The 24,306-nt window shown below is 54.9% G+C and overlaps 2 protein-coding genes across 6 annotated transcripts; one reads left to right on the top strand and one right to left on the bottom strand.

Moving 5' to 3' along the window:
* Positions 1 to 580: 580 nt before the first annotated feature.
* MRPS12 (mitochondrial ribosomal protein S12) lies at positions 581 to 2,892 on the bottom strand. 2 transcript variants are annotated; one of them, XM_003812255.6, is made up of 3 exons: positions 2,427 to 2,892; positions 2,255 to 2,322; positions 581 to 1,268 (listed from the first exon to the last, which is right to left on the bottom strand). In XM_003812255.6, exons 2-3 carry the CDS (start codon positions 2,301 to 2,303, stop codon positions 901 to 903), a joined length of 417 nt encoding a protein of 138 aa, XP_003812303.1. In that variant the 5' UTR covers positions 2,304 to 2,322; positions 2,427 to 2,892; the 3' UTR covers positions 581 to 900. The 2 variants fall into 2 exon arrangements, with proteins under 2 accessions (XP_003812303.1, XP_003812302.1); XM_003812254.5 differs by having other exon boundaries at positions 2,600 to 2,821.
* On the top strand, positions 2,862 to 24,267 carry SARS2 (seryl-tRNA synthetase 2, mitochondrial). 4 transcript variants are annotated; one of them, XM_034944921.3, is made up of 22 exons: positions 2,862 to 3,128; positions 7,290 to 7,385; positions 11,009 to 11,038; positions 11,609 to 11,749; positions 11,830 to 11,884; positions 13,066 to 13,129; positions 13,348 to 13,453; positions 14,406 to 14,453; positions 14,688 to 14,796; positions 15,079 to 15,124; positions 15,210 to 15,297; positions 15,385 to 15,494; positions 16,902 to 16,995; positions 17,087 to 17,179; positions 17,311 to 17,376; positions 17,467 to 17,601; positions 19,114 to 19,267; positions 21,055 to 21,144; positions 21,390 to 21,430; positions 21,589 to 21,676; positions 22,159 to 22,679; positions 23,913 to 24,250. In XM_034944921.3, exons 1-22 carry the CDS (start codon positions 2,862 to 2,864, stop codon positions 24,000 to 24,002), a joined length of 2,532 nt encoding a protein of 843 aa, XP_034800812.2. In that variant the 3' UTR covers positions 24,003 to 24,250. The 4 variants fall into 4 exon arrangements, with proteins under 4 accessions (XP_034800812.2, XP_003812299.3, XP_057156588.1 ...); XM_003812251.5 differs by lacking the exon at positions 21,055 to 21,144; XM_057300605.2 differs by lacking the exons at positions 19,114 to 19,267; positions 21,055 to 21,144; positions 21,390 to 21,430; ... (1 more) ...; positions 22,159 to 22,679; positions 23,913 to 24,250 and adding an exon at positions 11,194 to 11,274 and having other exon boundaries at positions 11,684 to 11,749; positions 17,467 to 17,950.
* Positions 24,268 to 24,306: the final 39 nt, after the last annotated feature.

Raw genomic sequence — 24,306 nt, 5'->3', positions numbered from 1 at the left:
TTTTCCAGATGTCCATGCTTGAGGGCAGAGTTTATGTGCCCAGAACCCATGGCCTGCAGGAAGGAGACCTGGGCCTCTGTGCCACCTACCTGACTCCTAAGCTTAAAATACAGTAGCCCTCTGCTGGGTGTGGTGGCTCACGCCTGTAATCCTAGCACTTTGGGAGGCCAAGGTGGGCAGATCACCCGAGCTCAGGAGTTTGAGACCAGCCTGGCCAACATGGTGAAACCCTGTCTCTACTAAAAATACAAAAATTAGCCAGGCCTGGTGGTGTGTGCCTATAATCCCAGCTACTCGGGAGGCTGAGGCAGGAGAATCACATGAACCTGGGGGGCAGAGGTTGCAGTGAGCTGAGATCATGCCACTGCACTCCAGCCTGGGCAACAGAGCGAGACTTTGTCAAAAAAAAAAAAAAAAAGGAGCCCTCCATGCGTGTTATGCACATAGAGCATCGAATTTAATCTTCACCAAACCAAACAAAGGAGATACCACCAATGGAGCTATTTTCTGGAGGAGGAAACTGAAGCTCAGAGATGTCCACTGCCACAGCCACACAGAGGGCAAATACTCCACAAGGGGATTCACATCACAAGCGCCAGGGTCTGTTTATTAAAACCCCTTCCCAGCAGAGGGCAGTACAGTGTCTTGTCCCAGCAGAAAAGGTCCTTCAGGCCACCCCTCTAAACACAGGAGCCAAGGGTGTTGACAGAGGGGCACCCTTTGCACCCCCAGGACTCCTATGGCTTAATAGTGGTCCTGATGGAAGAGGCGGAGCCAGGACTTGAATCCATGAGTGGCTGCCTCTAGAGGCGCAAAGGCCAGCATCGGAGGACCCTGCGGCAGCCAGGAGCGGAAGGTTCATGTTCTGCAGGGGCGCCCAGCCCACTGTGCCCCCAGCCATCACTTCTTCTGCACGTGGCCACAGTCGTACTTGCCACGCACAACGGTGAGCTTGACGCCTGGCAGGTCCTGGGTGCGGCCGCCCTCCACAAGGACAATCTGGTGCTCCTGCAGGGTGTGGCCCTCCCCGGGGATGAAGCAGACCGCCTCGCGGCCAGTGCTGAGCCGCACTCGACAGCACTTGCGATTGGCCGAGTTGGGCTTCTTCGGCTTGCGGGTGAACGTGCACAGGACCACACCCTTCAGCTGCGGCCGGCCTTCCGTGGGGCCCAGCTTCCGAGGCGGCCGCTTGGGGGGACCCAGGCGGTGCATCTGGTTCAGGGTAGCCATGGAGCAGGTGGCCCAGAGCCGGGGAACCAGAGCTGGGCCTGGAGAGGGCCGAAAGGGGTTATTATCCCAGAGAACAGATCTTAGTGTAGTAGCAAGTCAATTTTGGTGTTTTAGGCATGTTTAAAGCACTTTACAAGGATGCATTTGTTCACATCTAATGTTATTTACAGACAAAAGTAACTCTTTATTCTTCAAGGAAGCATTACCTTTTTTTTTTTTTTTCTTTTTTTTTGAGACAAAGTCTCACTCTGTCGCCCAGGCTGGAGTGCAGTAGCTCAATCTCGGCCCACTGCAACCTCTGCCTCCTGGGTTCAAGCAATTCTCCTGTCTCAGCCTCCTGAGCAGCTGGGACTACAGGCACCCACCACCACGCTCGGCTAATCTTCGTATTTTAAAGTAGAGATGGGGTTTCACCATGTTGGTCAGGCTGGTCTCGAACTCCTGACCTCGGCCTCTCAAAGTGCTGGGATTACAGGTGTGAGCCACCACGCCTGGCCAGGAAGCATTATTTTTAATGCTGTTTAAAATAATAGTAGGCTCAGTGGCTCATGCATGTAATCCTAGCACTTTTGGAGGCTGTGGAGGGTCACTTGAGCTCAGGAGTTAAGGCCAGACTGGGCGACACAGGGAGACCTCCCTCTCTACAAAGAATCAAAAAGTTAGCTGGTTGTGGTTCTGCAGGCCTGTGGTCCCAGCTACTTGGGAGGCTGAGGCGGGAGGATCACTTGAGCCCAGGAGGTCGAGACTGCAGTGAGCTGTGATCACACCGCTGCACTTCAGCCTGGGCGACAGAGGGAGATCTTAAATAAATAAATAATAAAACTGACCCAAACGCCGCTTGACACGCAGTAGCCCTCCATGCAGCTGCTTCCCACCTCTTGCTCTAGCAGCCCTAGCTCTGCCAAAACCCCACCGTGTTTTTCCACCCCCGTTTCCCTCGGGGCTCCGACAGAGGCACACAAGTCCAAGAGCGAATAACCCTCCCCCTCTAGCCTCGTCCCTGAAGCCCAAGTCCCCCACTTACCACAAGTTAGGGACGTGTTGAGGCCACGGAGAAGGCCAGACCAGGACATCCTGCCGCCTGGGCCGTCCCTGTGGTAGGGGATAAAAGACTCAGAAAGGAGGAAAAAGTGGCCGATCCGCAAATGCTCCCCGATCCGCTCTCAGGACTTTCTGGCTTAAATCAAAGGAAATACCTCTATAGGTCTAACCACAGGCCCTCATACTGCTAACAGAAAGTCCCTCCGTAAATTTAGCCTCGCTCTGAGTGGGTTCCCGAGGGCCCAACCACTCTCGCCCGCACAAAGGAAGAACTGGGAAATTGGGGAGATGGCCTGGTAGATTTGGAGGACCCCAGGATTCCACCGACCTCACAGGACCTAAAGGTGAGGTCGCGGACACGCTGAATCCAGCTTCTAGCCTCTTCCGGGCGTTATCCGTGCAGGGATTGGCTGGTTCTGCCTCGCGTCACTGAAGAGGCGGGACACAGACGACGATTGGGCGACGAAGGACTCTATCGCGGTCAACTTTCCTCAGGATCTGATTGGCTCGTCACGGTCAGGTTCGCTGCTTTGCAATTGGTCTAAACGCGGAGTGGGCGGGACGAAGTGCCGCCTTGTCCCCGGTCCAAGATGGCTGCGTCCATGGCGCGGCGCTTGTGGCCTTTGCTGACTCGTCGGGGGCTCCGGCCCCGGGGAGGCTGCATCTCCAACGATAGTCCAAGGAGAAGTTTCGCTACAGAGAAACGAAACCGGAACCTCCTGTACGAGTATGCGCGCGAGGGCTACAGCGCACTCCCTCAGCTGGACATAGAGCGGTTCTGCGCATGCCCAGAAGAGGCCGCACACGCCCTGGAGCTCCGCAAGGGGGAGCTGCGCTCGGCAGACCTGCCCGCGATCGTGAGTGCGCCTGCGCCGGCCGGGGGGCGCAGGCGTTTGCTTTACGGAAGAATTGGGTTTGCAAGATGTCCTCCGACAGGGGGCGAACCTATAGTAGGAATTTTAGTTCTTTCCCAAGTTAGCCAACGTCTTGTGCATGGCACCCACTTATGTGCCAGTTGTCCAGTGAGTGCTGAGGCCCTACCATGTGCCAAGAATGCCTACTGTGTCCTGGACACCCATTATGCGCTTGTTTCATACTGCTTGCTGGGTACCTACTGTCGTCTAGGAACTTGCTATGTGACATTGCCCTCCGTGCTGCAACCTCATGCCAGCCTTTCCCTAAGACCACAAAGGAAAATGGGGAGCCAAGTGTGAATCGGACGGGGTCAGGCCTGGGGTGTGGTGGAGCTCTTGCGTTTGGAGAGAGAGGTAGGGAGAGCTGTGCACCTCCGCCACACATAGCAGGCAGTTAAATAGAGTTAATGAATGAATGAATGAATCCATTAATGAATGGTTCTATTAAACTGATACTTAAGGTGCAACTGCTATATTCCGGTGTTCTAGATGTTGCAAATATGCGGTGAATAATAATAAAATTGCTAGCACTTATAAAAGGGAATTAGGACCGGGTTCACAATATCTCTGTGTTGAGGTGCTAACGATAGTGGGGTCCCCACGTCTTCCCATTCCTCTCTTGGACTCCCCTCCCAGCCTGTTTGAAGTGCTTTATTCACTTTAACCTCGTTTAATTTTCACAGCAACTCTATGAAGTAGGTGCCATTATTTCTCCCATTTTATCAGAGGGGAAATTAAGACTTCAAGAAGCTAATTCACTTGCGCTAGGTCATGCAACTGGGAAGTGGCAGAGTGGGAATTTTAACCTGTGCTTTCTGGCCTAGAATCCACTTTTTTTTTTTTTTTTTTTTTTTTTTTTTTTCGAGATAGGGTGTTGTTCTGTCGCCCAGGATGGAGTACAGTGGTACAATTATAGCTCACTGGAACCTTGAATTCCTGAGCTCAAATAATCCTCCCACTCAGCCTCCCGTGTAGCTGGGACTACAGGCAGACACCACCACGCCCGGCTAAACTTTTGTATTTTTTGTTGAGACAGGGACATACTATGTTGCCCAGGCTGGTCTTGAACTCCTGCACCCAAGTGATCCTCCCACCCTGGCCTCCCAAAATGCTGAGATTACAGGCATGAGCCACCACACCCAGACTCCACAATCTTAAGTACCCTGCTGTGCCCTCTCATGATCTGAGTTCACAGTCTAGTAAAAGACATTTTTTTTTTTTGAGATGGAGTTTTGCTCTTGTCTCCCAGGCTGGAGTGCACTGCGACTTCTGCCTCCCAGGTTGAAGTGATTCTCCCACCTCAGCCTCCCGAGTAGCTGGGATTAGAGGCACGTGCCACCACATCTGCATAATTTTTGTATTTTTAGTAGAGACGGGGTTTCACCATGTTGGCCAGGCTGGTCTCGAACTCTTGACCTCAAGTGATCCACCCGCCTTGGCCTCCCAAAGTGCTAGGAGTACAGATGTGAGCCACCATGCCCCACTAAAAGACATTTAACATATACAACTCTACATATATACTAATTACAATTTCTGGTAAATTTGACTACCTAGAGTAATCAAATTCATAGAGACAGATATACTCATTATAATCTGTGGTAAATGCTGTGAAGGCAAAGTGGAGGACAGCCTGGGAGGACTTCTCAGAGGAGGTGGCATTAAACAAAGATCTGTGGATTGAGAAATTACCAGGGAAGAGGGAAGACGAGTATCCCAAGTAGGGGACCAGAATATACAAAAGCCTGGCGGTAGGATGGAAAATTCCATTTGATGGCCATGTAGATAATTTAGAGCGTCACATCCTTTAGCAGGCTTTTTCAAACTTTGTGGCCAAGAGTAAGAAATACATTTCACATCCTGACCCAGTACGCACACCCAAAATTGAAACCAGTTTCATTAACAATTATTGCTCTTGCCACGTGTGATGCATTCTTGTTCTTTAATTATATTCTCTTTCATTTGTAAAGTGCTAGTTGTTGTTTTTTTTTGCGGGGGGGGGCCAGGGGTGTGTTTTTGTTGTTTGTTCGTTCGTTTGTTTTTTAAGACTGAGTCTTCCTCTGTCGCCCAGGCCAGAGTGCAGTTGCACAATCTCCGGTCACTGCAACCTCCACCTCCTTGATTCAAGTGATTGTCGTGCCTCAGTCTCCCAAGTAGCTAGGGGTATAGTTGTGCACCACCACACCCAACTAATTTTTGTATTTTTAGTAGAGACGGGTTTCGCCATGTTGGCCAGGCTGGTCTCGAACTCCTAACTTCAAATGATCCACTCGCCACGGCCTCCCAAAGTGCTGGGATTACAGGCATGAGCCACTGCGCCTGGCTGTTCTCTTCATTTTCAAAGTAGTAGTTTAGACGTGCATTTGAGCAGCTGTTTGTTTGAGACGGAGTCTTGCTCTGTCGCCCAGGCTAGAGTGCAGTGGTGCAGTCTTGGCTCACTGCAATCTCTGCCTCCTGGGTTCAAGCAATTCTCCTGCCTTGGCCTCCCGAGTAGCTGGGATTACAGGCGCCCGCCTCCACCCCCAACTAATTTTTGTATTTTTAGTAGAGACAGGGTTTCACCATCTTGGCCAGGCTGGTCTCGAACTCCTGACTTTGTGATCCACCTGCCTCGGCCTCCCAAAGTGCTGGGATTACAGGTGTGAGCCACCACACCCGGCCTCAAGTAGCTATTATTAAAAACAAAACAGAAAAGGACAAGTGTTGGCAAGAATTGTGTTGTGGAAACGTCAGAATCGTTGTGCATTGCTGTTGGGAATGTGTATAAAGTGGTACAGCTGCCATGGAAAACCGTATGGCAGTTCCTCAAAAACATAATAATTTTTTTTTTTTTTTGGAGACAAGGTCTCACTCTGTCACCCACGCTGGGGTGCAGTGGCATGATCTTGGCTCATGGCAGCCTCTCAGGCTCCGTGAGACTTCCAGGCTCAAGCACAAGCAATCCTCCCACCTCAGCCTCCCAAGTAGCTGGGATTACAAGCATGTGCCACCATGCCCAGCTAATTTTTGTAGAGACAGGGTTTCTCCATGTTGCCCAGGCTGGTCTCGAACTCCTGGGCTCAAATGATCCACCTGCCTCAGCCTCCCATGTTATGTACATTTTAACAATTTTTTTTGTTTTTGAGACAAAGTGTCAATCTGTCACCCAGCTAATCTTTTTAAAATTTTTTTGTAGAGACCGGGTGCTGTGGCTCACACCTGCAATCCCAGCACTTTGGGAGGCCAAGGCAGGCAGATTGCGTGAGGCCGGGAATTCCAGACCAGCCTGGCCAACATGGTGAAACCCTGCCTCTATTAAAAAATACAAAACTTAGCCAGGTGCAGTGGCGCGTACCTGTGGTCCCAGCTACTCAGGAAGCTAAGGCAGGAGAATCACCTGAACCTGGGAGGCAGAGGTTGTAGTGAGCCAAGATCGTGCCACTACACTCCAGCCTGGGTGACAGAGTGAGACTCTGTCTCAGAAAAAAAAAAAAAAATTTCTTAGAGGCAGGTCTCCCTATGTTGCCCAGGCTGGTCTGGAACTCCTGGGCTCACTCAAGCAGTCCTCCCACCTAGGCCTCCCAAAGTGCCACACCCAGCCATGATTTTTTAAAGTCCTAGTTTAGAGATTTTTTTTGTTTGAGACAGTTTCACTCTTGTTGCCCAGGCTGGAGTGTGCAGTGGCACGATCTCAGCTCAGTGCAACCTCCGCTTCCTGGTTTCAAGCGATTCTCGTGCCTCAGCCTCCTGAGTAGCTGGGATTACAGGTGCCTGCCATCACACCCGGGTGATTTTTGTATTTTTAGTAGAGATGGGGTTTCACCATGTTGACCAGGCTGGTCTTGAACTCCTGATCTCAAGTGATCCACCCACCTTGGCCTCCCAAAGTGCTGGGATTATAGTTATGAGCCACTATGCTCGGCCAGTGTGTCTGAATTCTGGGCATCTGTGTGGCCAGCTGAACCTCAGGGCATTCCAGTACTGAAGGGGAGGAGGGGAGGATGGCCACTGAGGGCTAGGTAGGGATCTCTGCCTCACTGCGCCGCAGGTCCAGGTGGCCAGTGGGCTCCAGAGAGAAGGGTAGGGGCGATGGCTGCTTCATCTCCTTTTCTCTTATATCCACCCCAGATCTCGACATGGCAGGAGCTGAGGCAGCTGCAGGAGCAGATCCGGAGCCTGGAGGAAGAGAAGGCAGCTGTGACTGAGGCAGTGCGGGCCCTGCTGGTGAGCATGGCGCCCTGAGTAGGTGGGGAGTGGCCACGAGGGTGTCTCTAGACACAGGTAACAGGAAACTGAATTTAAAGAACTTGAACAGGCTGGCACGGTGGCTCACGCCTATAATCCCAGCTACTCGGGAGGCCTAGGTTGGTGGATCAGCTGAGGTCAGGAGTTTGAGACCAGCCTGGGCAACATGGTGAAACCCCATCTCTACTAAAAATACAAAAGTTAGGTGGCATGGCGATGGACACCTGTAATCCCAGGTACTTGGGAGGCTGAGGCAGGAGAATCGCTTGAACCTAGGAGGCGGAAGTTGCAGTGAGCTGAGATGGCGCCACTGCACTCCAGCCTGGGCGACAGAGCGAGACTCCCTAAATAAATAAATAAGCAAGTGTGAACAACGTGGACATGCATTACCTCACATAGCGAGCTGTGCAGGACCCTGGCATCCCTAGGGCTGATTAATTAGCGGTTCTTCCAGCATCCCCAGCCCAGGTCCTTTCCTTCTCTCTGCACCAGCAACTTCACTGCACTGATCTTTCCTCAGTTTCCCATCAGGGTTTCCAGATGGCTGCTGTAGTGCAGCATCTCCTCACATGACTGTGCCAGGGGAAGGAGACAGAGACTTCTCTGGCTTGAGTTCCTTTTTCAGGAGCAAGTACACCTTTCCTGAAGCATCCAGCAGAGTCCCCTCGTGTCCCCTGGGCCCAGACCCCCACCACACTCCAGTTGTCAGCCGGAGGAATGGAGTTCCGGCAGCCGGCATAGGCTGATGAGAGGCCATCCTCCACCTGGGCCCACTTCCCCTGAACTACAGGCTACCAGGGAAGGGTGAACTGAGTCAGAGTTCTGTGGGGAAGGAGGAAGAAGGGATCTTTATTTTGTTTTGATTTTTTTGAGACCGAGTCTCACTCTGTTACCCAGGCTGGAGTGCAGTGGCATGATCTGGGCTCACTGCACCCTCCGCCTCCTGGGTTCAAGTGATTCTTCTGCCTCAGCCTCCCCAGTAGCTGGGATTACAGACATGTGCCACCACGCCCGGCTAATTTTGTATTTTTAGTAGAGATAGGGTTTCACCATGTTGGCCAGGCTGGTCTCAAACTCATGACCTCAGGTGATCCACCCGCCTTGGCCTCCCAAAGTGCTGGGCTTACAGGTGTGAGCCACTGCGCCTGGCCTGGAAGGAGGGATCTTGGGTTATACAACCAACAGTGTCTGCCACAGATGGCTTAAAAACAATCATAAAAACAACAGCAGACCTTTATGTAGAAATCGCTACACACCATACCAGATGCTTTCCATACTCTTAATCCTCACAGCCATTTGTCACACAGGAACAATACAAACCCAATTTTACAGCTGGGAAAAAGTGAGGCCCTAAGAGATTAAAACGGGCCTAAATGGCTGGGTATGGGGGTACGCACTTGTAGTCCCAGCTACTCTGGGGCTGAGGCAGGAAGATCGCTTGAGTCCGAGAGTTTGAGGCTGCAGTTAGCTGTGATCGCACCATCACACTGCAGCCTGGGCGACAGAGTGAGACCCTGTCTCTGAGAAAAAACAACCAGAAAAAGTACGTAAGTCTCACAGCCAGGAAGTGGGAGAGGCAAGGTTCGCACCTAGGCAGTTGGTTTTTACCACTCTGTTTGGAGGCCTCTGCCACCAAGAATCACATCTCCCAGCACCTACTGAGTGGCCAGCCTCGGGCTCCCTACATCATGGACAACCAATGAAAGCAACACAATGGATCATTTAATGTTCTTTGAGTGCTAACTCATCTCAGGGAAGCTGCACAACAGCCCTGCCCAGGGAGGTCCTGTTATCATCCCACTTCACAGATGGGGATACTGAGGCTCAGAGGGGGCAGAGATTTGCCCAAGGGCTCACAGCATGTAGGTGCCCAACATTCAGACCCAGGCTGTTCGATTCCCTCAGCTGCTTAGGATCATGGAAGGTTCAGAATGTCAAGGGGCCTTGGTTGCAGGCCCTCAAATGCACACTGATAGACTTTACCTCTCCGAGCTTCCATTTTCGAATCTACAGACAGGGTATATTAGTCCATTTTCTTCTTTTTTTTTTTGAGACAGAGTCTCACTGTGTCACCCAGACCGGAGTACAGTGGCACGATCTCGGCTCACTGCAACCTCCACCTCCCAGGTTCAAGGGATTCTCGTGCCTCAGCCTCCCGAGTCGCTGGGATTACAGGCATGTGCCACCGCACCCAGCTAATTTTTTTTTTGAGACTGAGTCTCGCTCTTCCACCTAGGCCGGACTGCAGTGGCACTATCTCAGCTCACTGCAAGCTTCGCCTTCCGGGTTCACGCCATTCTCCTGCCTCAGCCTCCCGAGTAGCTGGGACTACAGGCGCCCGCCATCGCGCCCAGCTAATTTTTTTTTTGTATTTTTAGTAGAGACCATGTTAGCCAGGATGGTCTCGATCTCCTGACCTCGTGATCTGCCCGCCTCAGCCTCCCAAAGTGCTGGGATTACAGGCGTAAGCCACCAAGCCTGGCCTGATTTTTGTATTTTTAGTACAAGGTTTTAGAGATGAGGTTTCTCCATGTTGGCCAGGCCGGTCTCCAACTGCTGGCCTCAGGTGATCTGCCCACCTCAGCCTCCCAAAGTGCTGAGATTACAGTTGTGAACCACCACGCCTGGCCCCATTTTCACACTGCTATAAAGAAAACCTGAGATCAGGCTGGGCGCGGTGGCTCACGCCTGTAATCCCAGCACTTTGGGAGACCAAGGCAGGTGGATCACGAAGTCAGGAGATGGAGACCATCCTGGCTAACATGGTGAAACCTTGTCTCTACGAAAAATACAAAAAAAAATTAGCCAATCGTGGTGGCGGGCACCTGTAGTCCCAGCTACACAGGAGGCTGAGGCAGGAGAATGGCGTGAACCCAGGAGGTGGAGCTTGCAGTGAGCCGAGATCACGCCACTGCACTCCAGCCTAGGCAACAGAGCAAGACTCCGTCTCAAAAAAAAAAAAGAATACCTGAGACTGGGTAATTTATAAAGAAAAGAGGTTTAATTGACTCACAGTTCCACATGGCTGGGAGGCCTCAGGAAACTTACAATCATGGCGGAAGGGGAAGCAAGGCACTTTCCCTTCCACATGGCAGCTGGAGACAGCCAGAGGGGGTAACTGCCAAATGCTTTTAAACCATCAGATCTCGTGAGAACTCACTATCAGGAGAACAGCATGGGGGAAACCGCCCCCAGGACCCGATCACCTCCCACCAGGTCCCTTCCACAACAGGTGGAATTACAATTTGAGATATTATTTGGGTGGAGACACAGCCAAACCATATCACAGGGTTTACACGAATGCCTACCTCCTAAAGTGGATTTTGAAGAAATCATGGCATGGGAGAGCACTGTACATAGAGCCTGGCATGGAGGCAGCACTTCCTACACGGAGCTGCAGCTGTGATTACTGTTAATTATCTTGCCTCCTTGTAGCGTTAGCAATAGAGAAACAGAAACACAGAGTTGCAGAGGGACCCAGCTAGGTACTGACAGAGCAGGAGACTAAGATCCTCTGGCCTTGTTTGACCTTTCACCATTTTTTCTCTTCCCCACCCTTGACTTTATCAACCTAATCACCCACCCTGTCTCTTTTCTACCAGGCAAACCAGGACAGTGGTGAAGTGCAGCAGGTACTGTGAAGAGTTGATGTCCTATCCAGGGTTGGGGGTGGGCAGGGAGGATACCCTGCCAGTCACGATTCTACTATTGTAACAGAAAACAACTCAAACAGGTTTAAGGGGAAAAAAAAAATAGGCTCTATTGATGCATGAAAAACTGGCTTCAGGTGTGGCTGGATCCAGGTGCTGGCTCCATATTTGGTCCTACATTCCTCCCATTCCCAGGCCAGCTTTCTCTCCTTGTGAAAGTAGGAGGCAAAGTCAAGCACGCTTTCCTGATAGTTCCAGTTAAAGTCCTGGGGCTGATTCTCATGAGTTCAGGTGACATCAGGTGCCTATCTCTGAGCCAGTCATTGTGGCCAAGGCAATAGAACGTTCTAGTTGGCAATAGAACGTTCTAGTTGGCCAGGCCTGATTCTTTTCCCCACAAACCTGCCATGTGGTGGTAAGCGAAGTTCTGCAAAGACATTCAGGAGAGGCATGAATGTCCACCACAGGGGCTCTGCCGGTCAGGATCAAGGTCACACTGGATGAGGGAGTCCTGACCCTCTCCCGGGCTGAACCCACCTGTGCTGCCCCCAGGACCCCAAGTACCAGGGTCTGCGGGCACGTGGCCGGGAGATCCGGAAGGAGCTTGTTCACCTGTACCCCAGGGAGGCCCAGCTTGAGGAGCAGTTCTACCTGCAGGCACTGAAGCTGCCCAACCAGACCCACCCAGACGTGGTGAGCACCGTGCTGGGTGGCAGGGAGGCCAGGGGCCCACCTAGTGCCACCTTTCCGTGACTCCTGCTGTCTCCCTGCAGCCCGTCGGGGATGAGAGCCAGGCTCGAGTGCTCCACGTGGTCGGAGACAAGCCAGGTGGGCCACACCCCAGGCCTGGGAGCTGACAAGCCCTGCGGTGTGGGGGTTCTGGGGTCTCGGCGTGTGGGCCCCTGGGGTCTGGGAACATGTCTGGAGCCTGGAGAACTCCTGGCGGTACAGGAGGTGGCTCCAGCTTCCTGCCTTGGCCGAGCTCGAGCTATCTCTGAGAGGCGGTCCTTGGGTTTTCATTCTCTCCCCCTTCACCATTGGGCAGTCTCACCCTGTGTTGTGTGATTGTATCGTATGTGTGTGTGTGTCGTGTATGTATGTGTTGTGTGACGTGTGTGTCATGTGTGTCTGTATCTGTGTGTCTGTGTCTGTATGTGTGTGTCTGTATCTGTGTGTGTCTGTATCTGTGTGTGTGTGTCTGTGTTTGTGTGTCTGTATCTGTGTCTGTGTGTCTATCTGTGTGTGTCTGTATCTCTGTGTGTGTATATCTGTGTTTGTGTGTGTGTGTATGTATCTGTGTGTATGTATCTGTGTCTTTCTCTGTGTCTGTGTGTATGTGTCTGTCTCTGTGTGTCTGTGTGTGTATCTGCATATCTCCGTGTATCTCTGTGTGTATGTCTGTATCTGTGTCTGTGTATCTGTGTCTTTGTGTGTATCTGTGTGTGCGTGTCTGTCTTTGTGTGTCTGTATCTGTGTGTATCTGTGTGTCTGTCTCTGCGTGTCTGTGTATGTGTCTGTCTCTGTGTGTCTGTATGTGTGTGTGTCTTCGTACCTCTGTGTGTATCTCTGTGTGTGTATGTATGTGTGTGAGTGTGTGTGTGTCTCTGTCTCTCTCTCTGACCCCCCTGCTTTGGTCCCTGTCTCCGGGGCTTTTTCTCCCCAACTCTGTGCCTCCTTCTGTCTGATTCTCCTCCTCCCTTCCTCGTGGTGTTTCCTTCTCTGGCCTCTCTCCTCTGTTTCTAACTCTGCCTTCCCCACCCCGCGCCCTCTTATTTCCCTCTCTGCCTCCTCTCATTTCCTCTCCCTGTCTCTGCTTTTCTCTCCCTCCCTTCCTGTCTGTCTTTTCTTCCCTTTCCCTCCCTTTCTGTGTCTTCTTCTCCCTTCTCTCCTCCTGCCCCTCCTTTATTTTCTCTCACCGTCCCTCCTCTCTGCTGTCTCTGGAAGCTTCTATCTGGGCCCCATCCCTCTCTCCCCGCTGCCTTACACCGGTGCTTTTCACCCACATCCAGTTTTCTCCTTCCAACCTCGGGGCCACCTGGAAATTGGCGAGAAACTCGACATCATCCGTCAGAAGTGAGCCCCTCCCCTGGCTCCCCACGCCCCTCTCCCAGCTGCCTGCACCCCGACAGCTGGCTCCTGCCTCATTGGCCTCAGCGTGAGATGTGGAAATGCCATGAATCTTTGATGCCCCAGCCCCACCCAGCAGCCAGGCCTCTTCCCCTGGGTGTTTTCGTCCCCACATTCCCTGCCAGCCTGGCCCATGTGCACCCGCCTGTCTGTCTGTCTCCCAGGCGCCTGTCCCACGTGTCTGGCCACCGCTCCTATTACCTGCGCGGGGCTGGAGCCCTCCTGCAGCACGGCCTGGTCAACTTCACATTCAACAAGCTTCTCCGCCGGGTATGGGCCAAGATAGGAGGGCTGCCTGGAGGGGGTGGCATCAAAGCTGAGCTCAGAGGGCCCAACGGGGATGGGAGTGACCTCTGCTTTGCCCTAGTCACTGCTCTCAGAGCTTCATGTGTATCATTGACACATTTAGTCCTTACGACAACTTTATGAAGTGGGTGCTGTCATCATCCCCACTTTACAGAGAGGGCTTGAGGCCCAGAGAGGGGAGGTACCTATAGCCCAAGGTCTCACAGCCAGTCTGGAGCTGGGCCTAGAGCCTGTGCTTGTAATCATTGCACCTCACTGCCTGCTTGCGGTATAAAGGGAGCATTTGGGAATCACAGCATCCATTGAAACATGGCAGGGACTGGTTGCATGGAGCACTGGTCACGGTGAGGAACTCAGACATTTTCAGAGGGTACTAGGGAGCCATGGGAGGCTTTTAAGCAGGGGAGGGTGTGGCCAAATCTGTACTTTTTTGTTTTTTGAGACGGAGTCTCGCTCTGTCACCCAGGCTGGAGTACAGTGGTGCAATCTTGGCTCACTGCAACCTCCACCTCCCGGGTTTAAGTAATTCTCCTGCCTCAGCCTCCTGAGTAGCTGGGATTACAGGCCCATGCCACCATGCTGGCTAATTTTTTTTTTTTTTTCTTTTTGACGGAGTTTCGCTCTGTCAACCCAGACTGGAGTGCAGTAGCACGATCTCCATGCCGGCTAATTTTTGTCTTTTTAGTGGAGAGGGGGTTTTGCCATGTTGGCCAGGCTGGTCTCAAACTCCTGGCCTCAAGTGATCCGCCCACCTCAGCCTCCCAAAGTGCTGGGATTACAGGGGTGAGCCACTGCGCCAGCCCCTGCCTCAGTTTCGTCTGAGGAGGAAGGGGCTCTGCAGCACCCCTTCTTCAGGGCTGAGCTTGGGGTCTGGTAGGGGTCCCAGCTCTGCTCACTCATCCTCTCCCCTGAACAGGGCTTCACCCCCATGACGGTGCCAGACCTTCTCCGCGGAGCAGTGTTTGTGAGTGAGGCCTCTCCGCTTCCCTGCCCACCTGGGTGTCAGGCCCTGCCGTGGGTGCCCGAGGCAGGGAAACCTGAGGAGACCGCCCTGGGGCTGGGTTGAGGGGGCCAGGCCATACCAGGGAGGCCAGGGCAGCTCCAGATGTTTTCAGGGGAGGAGCTGGGGTTGTGACTGTAAAACGAGAGGCCAGGGTTACCTGTCCCCTGATCCCTGTGGCCTGGCCTCCTCCCCCAGGAAGGCTGTGGGATGACACCAAATGCCAACCCATCCCAAATTTACAACATCGACCCTGCCCGCTTCAAAGATCTCAACCTGGCTGGAACAGCGGAGGTGGGGCTTGCAGGTGAGGACCTGTGTGGGTGGTGGGGAGGAGCAGGAGGGATGTGGAAAGACAACTGGGAGCGTCCAGGGAGCGCTGGGGGGGATCACCTGCCCAGAGCAGCTCAGCAGCCCCAGGGCCAACATGTACGGCTGTGTAGGTTGTTTACTGTACAGCAGTACAGTGATAATCCAGCCCCGGGCCTTGACCTGGGGTTGCATCCACCAGAGAGAGTGCCTCTTAATCTTCCAAAGGCTTCCTCTGGGCACTGGCAGCCCTGGCTCACCCTGTGGTTTCTCCTCCCAGGCTACTTCATGGACCACACCGTGGCCTTCAGGGACCTGCCAGTCAGGTGACACCTGGTTTCCTTACACCTTGACCCTACCTGTGACAATCACTCTTCCCTCCTTGACCCGACTTTCCCTGCTCTCTGCCAGGATGGTTTGCTCCAGCACCTGCTACCGGGCGGAGACAAACACGGGACAGGAACCCCGGGGGCTGTATCGAGTACACCACTTCACCAAGGCTGGTGTCGCTGGGACTAAACGGGGCTGGGGTGGGGGGCCACCCCAAGAGCTCAGAGCCTCCTGACTCCTGTGCCCTCTGTCCCAGGTGGAGATGTTTGGGGTGACAGGCCCTGGGCTGGAGCAGAGCTCACAGCTGCTGGAGGAGTTCCTGTCCCTTCAGATGGAGATCTTGACAGAGCTGGGCTTGCACTTCCGGTGCGGAGAGGGGCCAGGGATCCAGGGATGGCAGGGGTGGGGTAGGGGAGGGACGAGGGGCTGGCTAGCTGCTCTTCGCTCTGGAACCACCTCTCCAGCCCCTTCGTTGCCCCCATTTTCCTGTACAAGGATTACAGGAGCATATACAGGATCCCAGTCTGTCTGCCGTGTGCCGGTCGCCCCTCACAGGACTGTAACAGAAGCACGAACAGTGCACGGTGTGCCAGAGTGGAGACCCGGGCCCCTTTCCTCCTGCTGCTCCCCCTCTCTCTGGGCCGCTGCCTCATCTGTGCAGCCCAAGATGCTTTTTCACCTCCCAGTGGAGAGTGGGGGTGGGAAAAGGGGGAGCCAGAGGTTGCGAGCCCCACTTCCTCTCACCCTGTCAGTCACACGCAGCTTTCAAGAGAGGCTGAGAAATGTGGACTTCTTTTCTGGGTGACCCATTGTAAAAAACTGGGAGCGTAAGCCGGGTGTGGTGGCTCACGCCTGTAATTCCAGCACTTTGGGAGGCCATGGCAGGAGGATTGCTTGAGGCCAGGAGTTCAAGACCAGCCTGGGCAACACAGCGAGAGCTCGTCTTTACGTTTTTAGCCGGGTATGGTGGCACACACCTGTGGTCCCAGCTACTTGGGAGACTGAGGCAGGAGAATTGCTTGAACCCAGGAGGTGGAGGCTACAATGAGCTGTGATCATGCCACTGCACTCTAGCCTGGGGCAACAGAGTGAGACCCTGTCTCTAAAAAAAAAAAATAAAGGCCAGGCACAGTGGCTCACACCTATAATCCCAGCACTTTGGGAGGCCGGGACAGGCGGATCACCTGAGGTCAGGAGTTCAAGACCAGCCTGGCCAACATGGTGAAACCCCATCTATACTAAAAATATAAAGATCAGCCGGGCATGGTGGCACACACCTGTAATCCCATCTACTCAGGAGACTGAGACAGGAGAATCACTTGAACCCTGAAGGTGAAGGTTGCAGTGAGCCGAGATCGCGCCACTGCTCTCCAGCCTGGGCAACAGAGCCAGACTCCGTCTCAAAAAAAAAGAAAAAAACCGAGGGTGCCTAGAAGGTGCAAATGTGTGAATGGCCACTGTGAAGAGCTGGTGGACCCTGCCACGTGCCTTTTTCCCCTCCCATCAACCTCTTTTGTGCCTCCCCCTCCATGTACCACCTTCTCCATCACCACCCCTGCCCTCACAACTCTCTCCTTTGGCACTATTGTCTCCTTTTTTTGTTTGTTTGTTTTTTTTTGAGTAGATGAGGTCTCCTTATGTTGCCCAGGCTGGTCTCAAACTCCTGGGCTTTTTCCTGCTTTTTGGCTGCCTTCTCTTCCATCGTTTCCATTTCTTCCTCTTGCTCCTCCTCTCACCCGCTGACCTTCCCCACACCTTCATCCTTGACCGCAGGGTCCTGGATATGCCCACCCAGGAACTGGGCCTCCCCGCCTACCGCAAGTTTGACATTGAGGCCTGGATGCCAGGCCGAGGCCACTTTGGAGAGGTGAGCCCTGTGCCGCTGGGGACGGGGTGGGCAGGAGGACAGGCCTGCCCCCCATCCCTGATCCGCTCAGCCTGCCGCTCCTCCACCCCAGGTCACCAGTGCTTCCAACTGCACAGACTTCCAGAGCCGCCGCCTCCACATCATGTTCCAGACCGAGGCTGGGGAGCTGCAGTTTGCCCACACGGTGAGGCCCGCACAGCCTCCTGCCCGCGTGCCCTCGCCCGCAGCCTCTGCTGCCCTAGACCCACCCACCTTGGCTCCTCCCCGGGCTCAGCTTGGGGTGGGCGCCTAGTTCCGAGCATGGCTGTCTCACAGGTGAACGCCACCGCCTGTGCTGTCCCCCGCCTTCTCATCGCGCTCCTGGAGAGTAACCAGCAAAAGGTGAGGGGCTGAGGGGTCCACCCGAGAGGCAGCTCAGCGCCGGGGAGGGCTGGGGCATCTGCAGTGTCCTGAGGTCTGCTCTGTCCCCAGGACGGCTCAGTGCTCGTGCCCCCTGCCCTCCAGTCCTACCTCGGCACTGATCGGATCACAGCCCCTACCCACGTGCCTCTCCGGTACATCGGCCCCAACCAGCCCCGGAAGCCTGGGCTGCCTGGCCAGCCTGCTGTAAGCTAAGAACCCACCCACAGCAGCCCTCGGGGGTGTCACTGCTTCCTGGAGTTCAGGAGACCCCGGACACCTGGGACCTGTGTTCCTGAGCCCGTCCTGACATCTGTGTTCTTCCTGTCAGCTCCACGCCCGGGCCCCTGGACCACGGGGTCCACCTCTTCTCTGTCCTTGCTGCCTCAGAGTCAGTCACTGACCCTGTTATCATTGAGGGTTCCAGTGGGAAGCAGGACGTCTGGGCTTTACGGTTCTAGGGACAGGAGAAGCAGAGGAAGAGGCTTCCATCCCTCCTGCCTTCTTTCCTCCTACAGTGCTGAGCAAAAAGTCCCCAATAAATGGTCAGGACAAAGGCCTCTGTGGATCTGTGAACAAGGGAGATGCCTGGCTCTCTAGGAGCTGCTGAGCAGCCGCTTGGAGGCACTGTCCTCAAAGGGTCTGTGGCTGCAAAGACCATGGCTGGAAGTGCCTAGCCACCCCCCAGTGCACATGGAGGCTGGCCTAGGGGCCACCAGGGTTGCTGAGAGGATGCTGAATTCTCTCCCCTTCCTCTGGGACAAGCCAGGACAGAGTCACCCTCTGAGGGTTCCTTCGAGCTGACCCCAGCCCCAGCCTCACCCCTCAGTCCCCAGCTCCCCATGCAGCTGTCCCTTCTGCAGCTCCAGGTAGGGGCCCAGTGGGCATCCCAAACTCAGGGAAGCTACCTGGTCCTCTGATCACTTGGCCTGCACCTGCTCCTCCTCAGGCATGCCCATCCCAGCACATTCTCCCGGCTGCCCAGGCCACAGCCCTTCGGGTTAGCCTCGACTTTTATCTCATATCCACTCCACTTCATTAGCAACCCTGGCAACACCGCCTTCAGAATATTTCCAGAATCTGGCCAGGTACAGTGGCTCACGCCTGTAATCCCAGCACTTTGGGAGGCTGAGGCAGGCGGATCACCTGAGGTCAGTTCAAGACCAGCCTGGCCAACATGGTGAAACCCCATCTCTACTAAAAATACAAAAGTTAGCTGGGCGTGGTGGCGCACGCCTGTAATCCCAGCTACTCGGGAGTCTGAGGCAGGAGAATCGCTTGAACCTGGGAGGCGGAGGTTGTGGTGAGTGGAGATCGTGCCACTGCATTCCAGCATGGGCTACAGTGCGAGACTCCCATCTAAAAAAAAATGCTGGGCGTGGTGGCGGGCACCTGTAATCCCAGCTGCTCGGGAGGCTGAGGCAGAATTCTTGAACCCGGGAGGCAGAGGTTGCAGTGAGCTGGGATCACACCACTACACTCCAGCCTGGGCAACAGAGCGAGACTCCGTCTCAAAAAAGATTTCCAGACTCTGCCTACTGTTCTCTCCTCCCTGACCCCACCTGGTTCCTGCTCCCCGATCCCTCCCCTTTGGTTAACCCTGGAAGCGTCTTCACTGGCTCCCTGCTCTCCATCCTCGCCACACAGCCAGAGGGACCTGTGAGCGCCTCAGCTGGGTGTCCCACCCCTGCTCAGAGGTCTCCTGTGGCTTCGTCTCAGAGTAAAAGGGTAAAGTGGTCATCGAGGCCCCTGAGACCCCACCTGAGCTGCTCCACCTTCCTCTTCGGCCCATCTTTCTGTCTTGCTTGGTCCACCCGACCCGCCTTGACGTTGAAACTCTCCAAACTCCTTCCTGACTCGTGCATTTACATTGGTGAGTCTCCCTCTCTGGCTGTCTCTCCCCTAGATGGTGTGTGCTGGCCTCCATCTTGTCATTCAGGCCTTAGCTCAAATGTCACCTCTTCCAAGAAGTCTTCCGTGACCACAGTAAAACTCCCCCAACACTCAGTACCTACATCTGAGATACTTTTTTTTTTTTTTTGAGATTGAGTCTCACTGTCCCAGGCTGGAGTGCAGTGGTGTGATCTCGGCTCACTGCAACCTCTGAGAGATTCTTTTGCCTCAACCTCCCGCATAGCTGGGATTACAGGGAGGTGCCACCATGTCCGGCTAATTTTTTGTATTTTTAGTAGAGGCAGGGTTTCGCCATGTTGACCAGGCTGGTCTTGAACTCCTGACCTCAGGTAATGCACCTGCCTTGGCCTCCCAAAGTGCTGGGATTACAGGCATGAGCCACCACGCCCAGCCTGAGATACTATATTTTTGATGCATTTCTGCCTTCTTTCCTTAATATGTATTGATGTGTGTCAAATACCAGCTCCAGGAGGGCAGAGGTATCCACCCATTGGCTCAGGGCTGTAGCCTCAGGTCTAAAAGAGGACCTGGCATGTAGTAGATGCTCAACAAAAATTACTGCACTGAAGATGCTTGGACGTGTGCAGTTCCCAGTACCAGGCACTTCCCTAAACACTGTACACACAACTATTTAATCCTCACTGTCCAACTGTAGAGTAGGTTGTCACCAACCCTATTTACAGTGAGGAAACAGGTCTTAGAGAAGTTAAGTGGTTGTCCTGGGCTGCACAGCTGGCACGTGGTGGAGCTGGGGCTTAGGCCAGAAGCCAACTGCAGCCTCTGAGGAAGCAGGTTTATGAGACCCACTCTCAGCCAAGCATAGTGGCTCACCCACGCCTGTAATCCCAGCACTTCAGGAGGCCCAAGTGGGCGGATCATTTGAGGTCAGGAGTTTGAGACCAGTCTAGGCAACATAGCAAGAACCCCTCTCTACAAAAAATGAAAAAAATTACTGTGGCATGATAATGCAAGCCTGCAGTCCCAACTGATCTGGAGGCTGAGGCAGGAGGATCCCTTGTGTGAGAGTTTGAGGCACTGCACTCCAGCCTGTAACAAGACCCTGTCTCTTAAAGAAAAAGACCTACTCTCTGGATGAGAAAACAGGCCCAGGAAGGGAAGGAGTTGCCTGGGGACCATCTGTGAGTGGCTGCTTCTGGGTTCCCACCCCGGTCCACCTGCCAGCGTGGAGGGTGAGTGTACCAGACCCGGCTGCTCTGGGAAGAGATCCCCCCAGGCCAGGTGTGGCACCTCAGGCCTGTAATCCCAGCACTTTGGGAGGCCCAGACGAGAGGATCACTTGAGCCCAGGAGTCTGAGACCAACCTGGCCAACAAAGTGAGACCCTGCCTCTACAAAAAATAAACATTATTAGCCAGATATGGTGGTACACGCCTGTGGTCCCAGCTACTCGGGAGGCTGAGGTGGGAGGATCAAGTGTGTTCAGGAGCCTGCAGTGAGCTGTGATGGCGCCACTGCACTCCAGCCTGGGTGACAGAGCCAGACCCTGTCTCAAAAAAACAAAAAAAGGGAGGCCTCCACCATCTGCGCTGCGCTGCGCTCCTGGCCTGAAGCCTCGAGGGGAGCGCGTGCAGGGCGGAGGCCTCATGAATAATTGAGGGTCTCAGGCAGGCAGCCGCCCCGCAGATGTCGCCCTGCCGCGGGCAGGGAGGGGGCGGCGGTGACATCATTTCCTCCCCTGCGGGGTCCCCGCGTGGGTTATAAGGCGCTGCAACCCTGGCCCGCACAGCGCCTTGGACCCGTTGGACGCCCACCATGCCGCCCCGAGGGCCAGCCTCTGAGCTGCTGCTGCTGCTGCGGCTGCTCCTGCTGGGGGCGGGTGAGTGTGGGACCTGCTGAGTGCGGGACCTGCCAGGGGCCGGGGAGCGGGGACTCCAGTGGGAGGGGGCAGGCAGTGCACCCAGTGGAGAGGCTTCAGGGGCCGAGCCTCCAGCTGGGGACAGTACACCCGCCGGGTGGGATGGGGAGGGGATGTGTGGGGACCGGGACGCCCACGGAGCTGGGGTCGGTACCAGGGACAGCAGCCAGGGCGGCGAAGCCCAGTGCCATCTCCTTTCTCCACAGCCACCGCTGCTCCCTTGGCACCGAGACCCTCCAAGGAGGAGGTGAGGAGTGTGGAGGCCTTGCCCTGCCTCACCTAGCTGGGGCCCTGCCCTCCCTGCACAGCCTGCCCCATGATCCTCATTGCCCTCAAACCAGCCGCTCTCCTCCCCATCTCCCCTGCCCTCAACCTCCCCTCTGACCCGGCACCCCTGCCCCCCAGCTGACCCGCTGTCTGGCAGAGGTGGTCACAGAGGTGCTGACCGTGGGCCAGGTCCAGAGAGGACCCTGCACTGCTCTTCTCCACAAGGGTAAGGAGGCCCCAGGCCCCATTTACCCTCCACAACCCCATGGGACCCTACCCTACCCCACCCAGGGTCCTGCCCAGGTGCCCACATGCTCTCCCACCCAGGCTACCTGGAGGAAGAGGTCCTCATTCCCAGAGCCCTGTTGCCTGGACCAGCGGGGCACTGCCCAGCATTCACACCTGACAGAGCCTGGCCACCAGCAACACCCTTGTGGTTCCCTGCAGAGGGGCCGGATGGGGCAGGGAACATCCCCTCCCAGGTGGGATGAAATAGGACCCTCCCCTTGTAGTCTGGGCAGCCCCCCTGTGAGACCTTCGGCAGGGCCCAGAACTCCTCAAGGCCTCAGTTTCCCAATTCAAACTCCTGACCTCAGGTGATCGGCCGCCGCGGCCTCCCAAAGTGCTGAGATTACAGGCGTGAGCCTCCATACCCGGCCTCAGTTTCCCAATTGGATGCTTAGAGAGTGTCCTTTCCCTTTCTGCCAGAGTTGTGCGGGACAGAGCCCCACGGCTGTGCGTCCACCGAGGAGAAAGGCCTGCTGCTTGGGGATTTCAAGAAGCAAGAGGCTGGGAAGATGAGGTCCAGCCAGGAGGTGAGGGATGAGGAAGAGGAGGAGGTAGCAGAGAGGACCCACAAGTCCGAGGTCCAGGAACAAGCCATCCGCATGCAAGGGCATCGCCAGCTCCACCAGGAGGAGGACGAGGAGGAGGAGGAGGAGGAGAGGAAGAGGGGGCCCATGGAGACCTTTGAGGACCTGTGGCAGCGGCATCTAGAGAATGGAGAGGACCTCCAGAAGCGGGTGGCAGAGAAGGCCAGTGACAAAGAGACGGCCCAGTTCCAGGCAGAGGAGAAGGGGGTGCGGGTGCTGGGCGGGGACCGCAGCCTGTGGCAGGGGGCCGAGAGAGGCGGAGGAGAGAGGCACGAGGACTCGCCCCACCACCACCACCACCACCACCAGCCAGAGGCTGAGCCCAGGCAGGAGAAGGAGGCGGCTTCGGAGAGGGAGGTGAGTAGGGGGATGAAGGAGGAACACCAACACAGTTTGGAGGCAGGGTTGATGATGGTCAGTGGAGTCACAACTCACGGCCACCGGTGTTGGCCCTACACCACCAGATCCATCACTAGTGGATCACAGTGGCCAAGACTGACACGACTGGCTAACAACTTCCGTGCAAGGCCTCTACCTTATACTTCCACACTACCGTATGGACTACAGCAACCAAGATGGCGCCATTGCACAGAAGCAAGCCACCATCACTAGCAAGTTGGCCACTGTGAAAAGTGGCTGCTGTGCCTACTTCACTAGGTGACAGACAGACACCATTGCTGGGTCATGGAAAACAAGGTGTCACCATGATTGGTGGCACCAAAAGTGCCATAACAGGCTGGGCATGGTGGCTGACACCTGTAATCCTAGGGAGGGTTAATCCTTTCAGAGGCCAAGGCAGGAGAATCCCTTGAGGCCAGGAGTTTGAGACCAGCCTGGGCAACATAGTGAAACCGTGACTCTACAGATAATTTAAAAAATTAGCCAGCAATGGTGGCGCACACCTGTGGTCCCAGCTCTCAGTAGGCTGAGGTGGTGGGATTGCTTGAACCCGGGAGGTTGAGGCTGCATTGAGCCATGATTGTGCCACAGCAGTCCCGCCTGGGCCACAGAGCAAAACCATCTTAAAAAAAAAAAAAAAAAGGGCTGGGGACGGTGGTTCACGCCTGCAATCCCAGCACTTTGGGAGGCTGAGGCGGGAGGATTACCTGAGGTCAGGAGTTCGAGACCAGCCTGGCCAACATGGTGAAACGCTGTCTCTACTAAAAATACAAAAAATCAGCCAGGCATGGTGTTGCATGCCTGTAATCCCAGCTACTCGGGAAGCTGAGGCAGGAGAATCACTTGAACCCGGGAGGTGGAGGTTACAGTGAGCCGAGATCGTGCCACTGTACCCCAGCCTGGGTGACAGAGCAAGACTCCATCTTAAAAATAAAAATAAAGCCCCATCACGAGGTGCTCATCCCAGGCACCTTTGCCAGTCCCAAGCCACTGCTGTTGGCTGTGGTTGCGTTAGCCAGCACCACTCTTCCAGGGTTATGGCAATCAGCATGGTCATCATCGTGCTCCACGACGATCAGAACGACCGCTGCTGGATGCCACTATGAGAACCGACATGGCCCACAATCACAGTGACCGAGGTGGCCTGCCTTTGAAGGTGGGTGCTGACTACCCTGTTTCTGACCCCACCAGGAAAAGGAGGTGGAGCAGCTGGAGCACTTGAGAGACGAACTGAAGAAGGTGACAGAGATGCTGGGGGAGCAGCTCAGGAGGGAGGGCTGACCCCTACCTCATTCCCTCCTTCCTCCTGACACACCCTGTGGCTTAGGACTGTTGACCCCGAAGCCTCCACCTCACCTAGCACCCCACGCCACCCCTACCCAAACGGGAGGAGGCGGACGTGCCTTGGAACCACACCCAAGGAGGTGAGTCTGAGCTGGGCCGGGGGCTGGGCTCAGCCCTGACACAGGAAGCACCCCCACACCTATGCACTCCCACTCCAACCCTTCTGAGTGAATAAAGCACAAAGAAACGCACCCTGCCTCTGTGAACAGCACTTGATGTGACAGGGACGGGCCCCAGAAGG

The sequence above is a fragment of the Pan paniscus genome, chromosome 20 (assembly GCF_029289425.2).
Source record: "Pan paniscus chromosome 20, NHGRI_mPanPan1-v2.0_pri, whole genome shotgun sequence".
In the NCBI taxonomy this organism is placed as follows: domain Eukaryota; kingdom Metazoa; phylum Chordata; class Mammalia; order Primates; family Hominidae; genus Pan; species Pan paniscus.
The sequence above is the reverse complement of the archived record's forward strand: the minus strand, read 5'-3'. Positions and strand labels throughout refer to the sequence as shown.

Bases quoted from the DNA above. Each gene is read 5' to 3' on its own strand.
- MRPS12 (XM_003812255.6), bottom strand. From the start codon at position 2,303: ATGTCCTGGTCTGGCCTTCTCCGTGGCCTCAACACGTCCCTAACTTGT. The intron at 1,269-2,254 runs GTAAGTGGGGGA...GGCCCTCTCCAG, and splicing joins CAACACGTCCCTAACTTGTG to GCCCAGCTCTGGTTCCCCGG.
- SARS2 (XM_034944921.3), top strand. From the start codon at position 2,862: ATGGCTGCGTCCATGGCGCGGCGCTTGTGGCCTTTGCTGACTCGTCGG. The intron at 15,125-15,209 runs GTGACACCTGGT...GCTCTCTGCCAG, and splicing joins TTCAGGGACCTGCCAGTCAG to GATGGTTTGCTCCAGCACCT. The intron at 21,677-22,158 runs GTAAGGAGGCCC...CCTTTCTGCCAG, and splicing joins CACTGCTCTTCTCCACAAGG to AGTTGTGCGGGACAGAGCCC.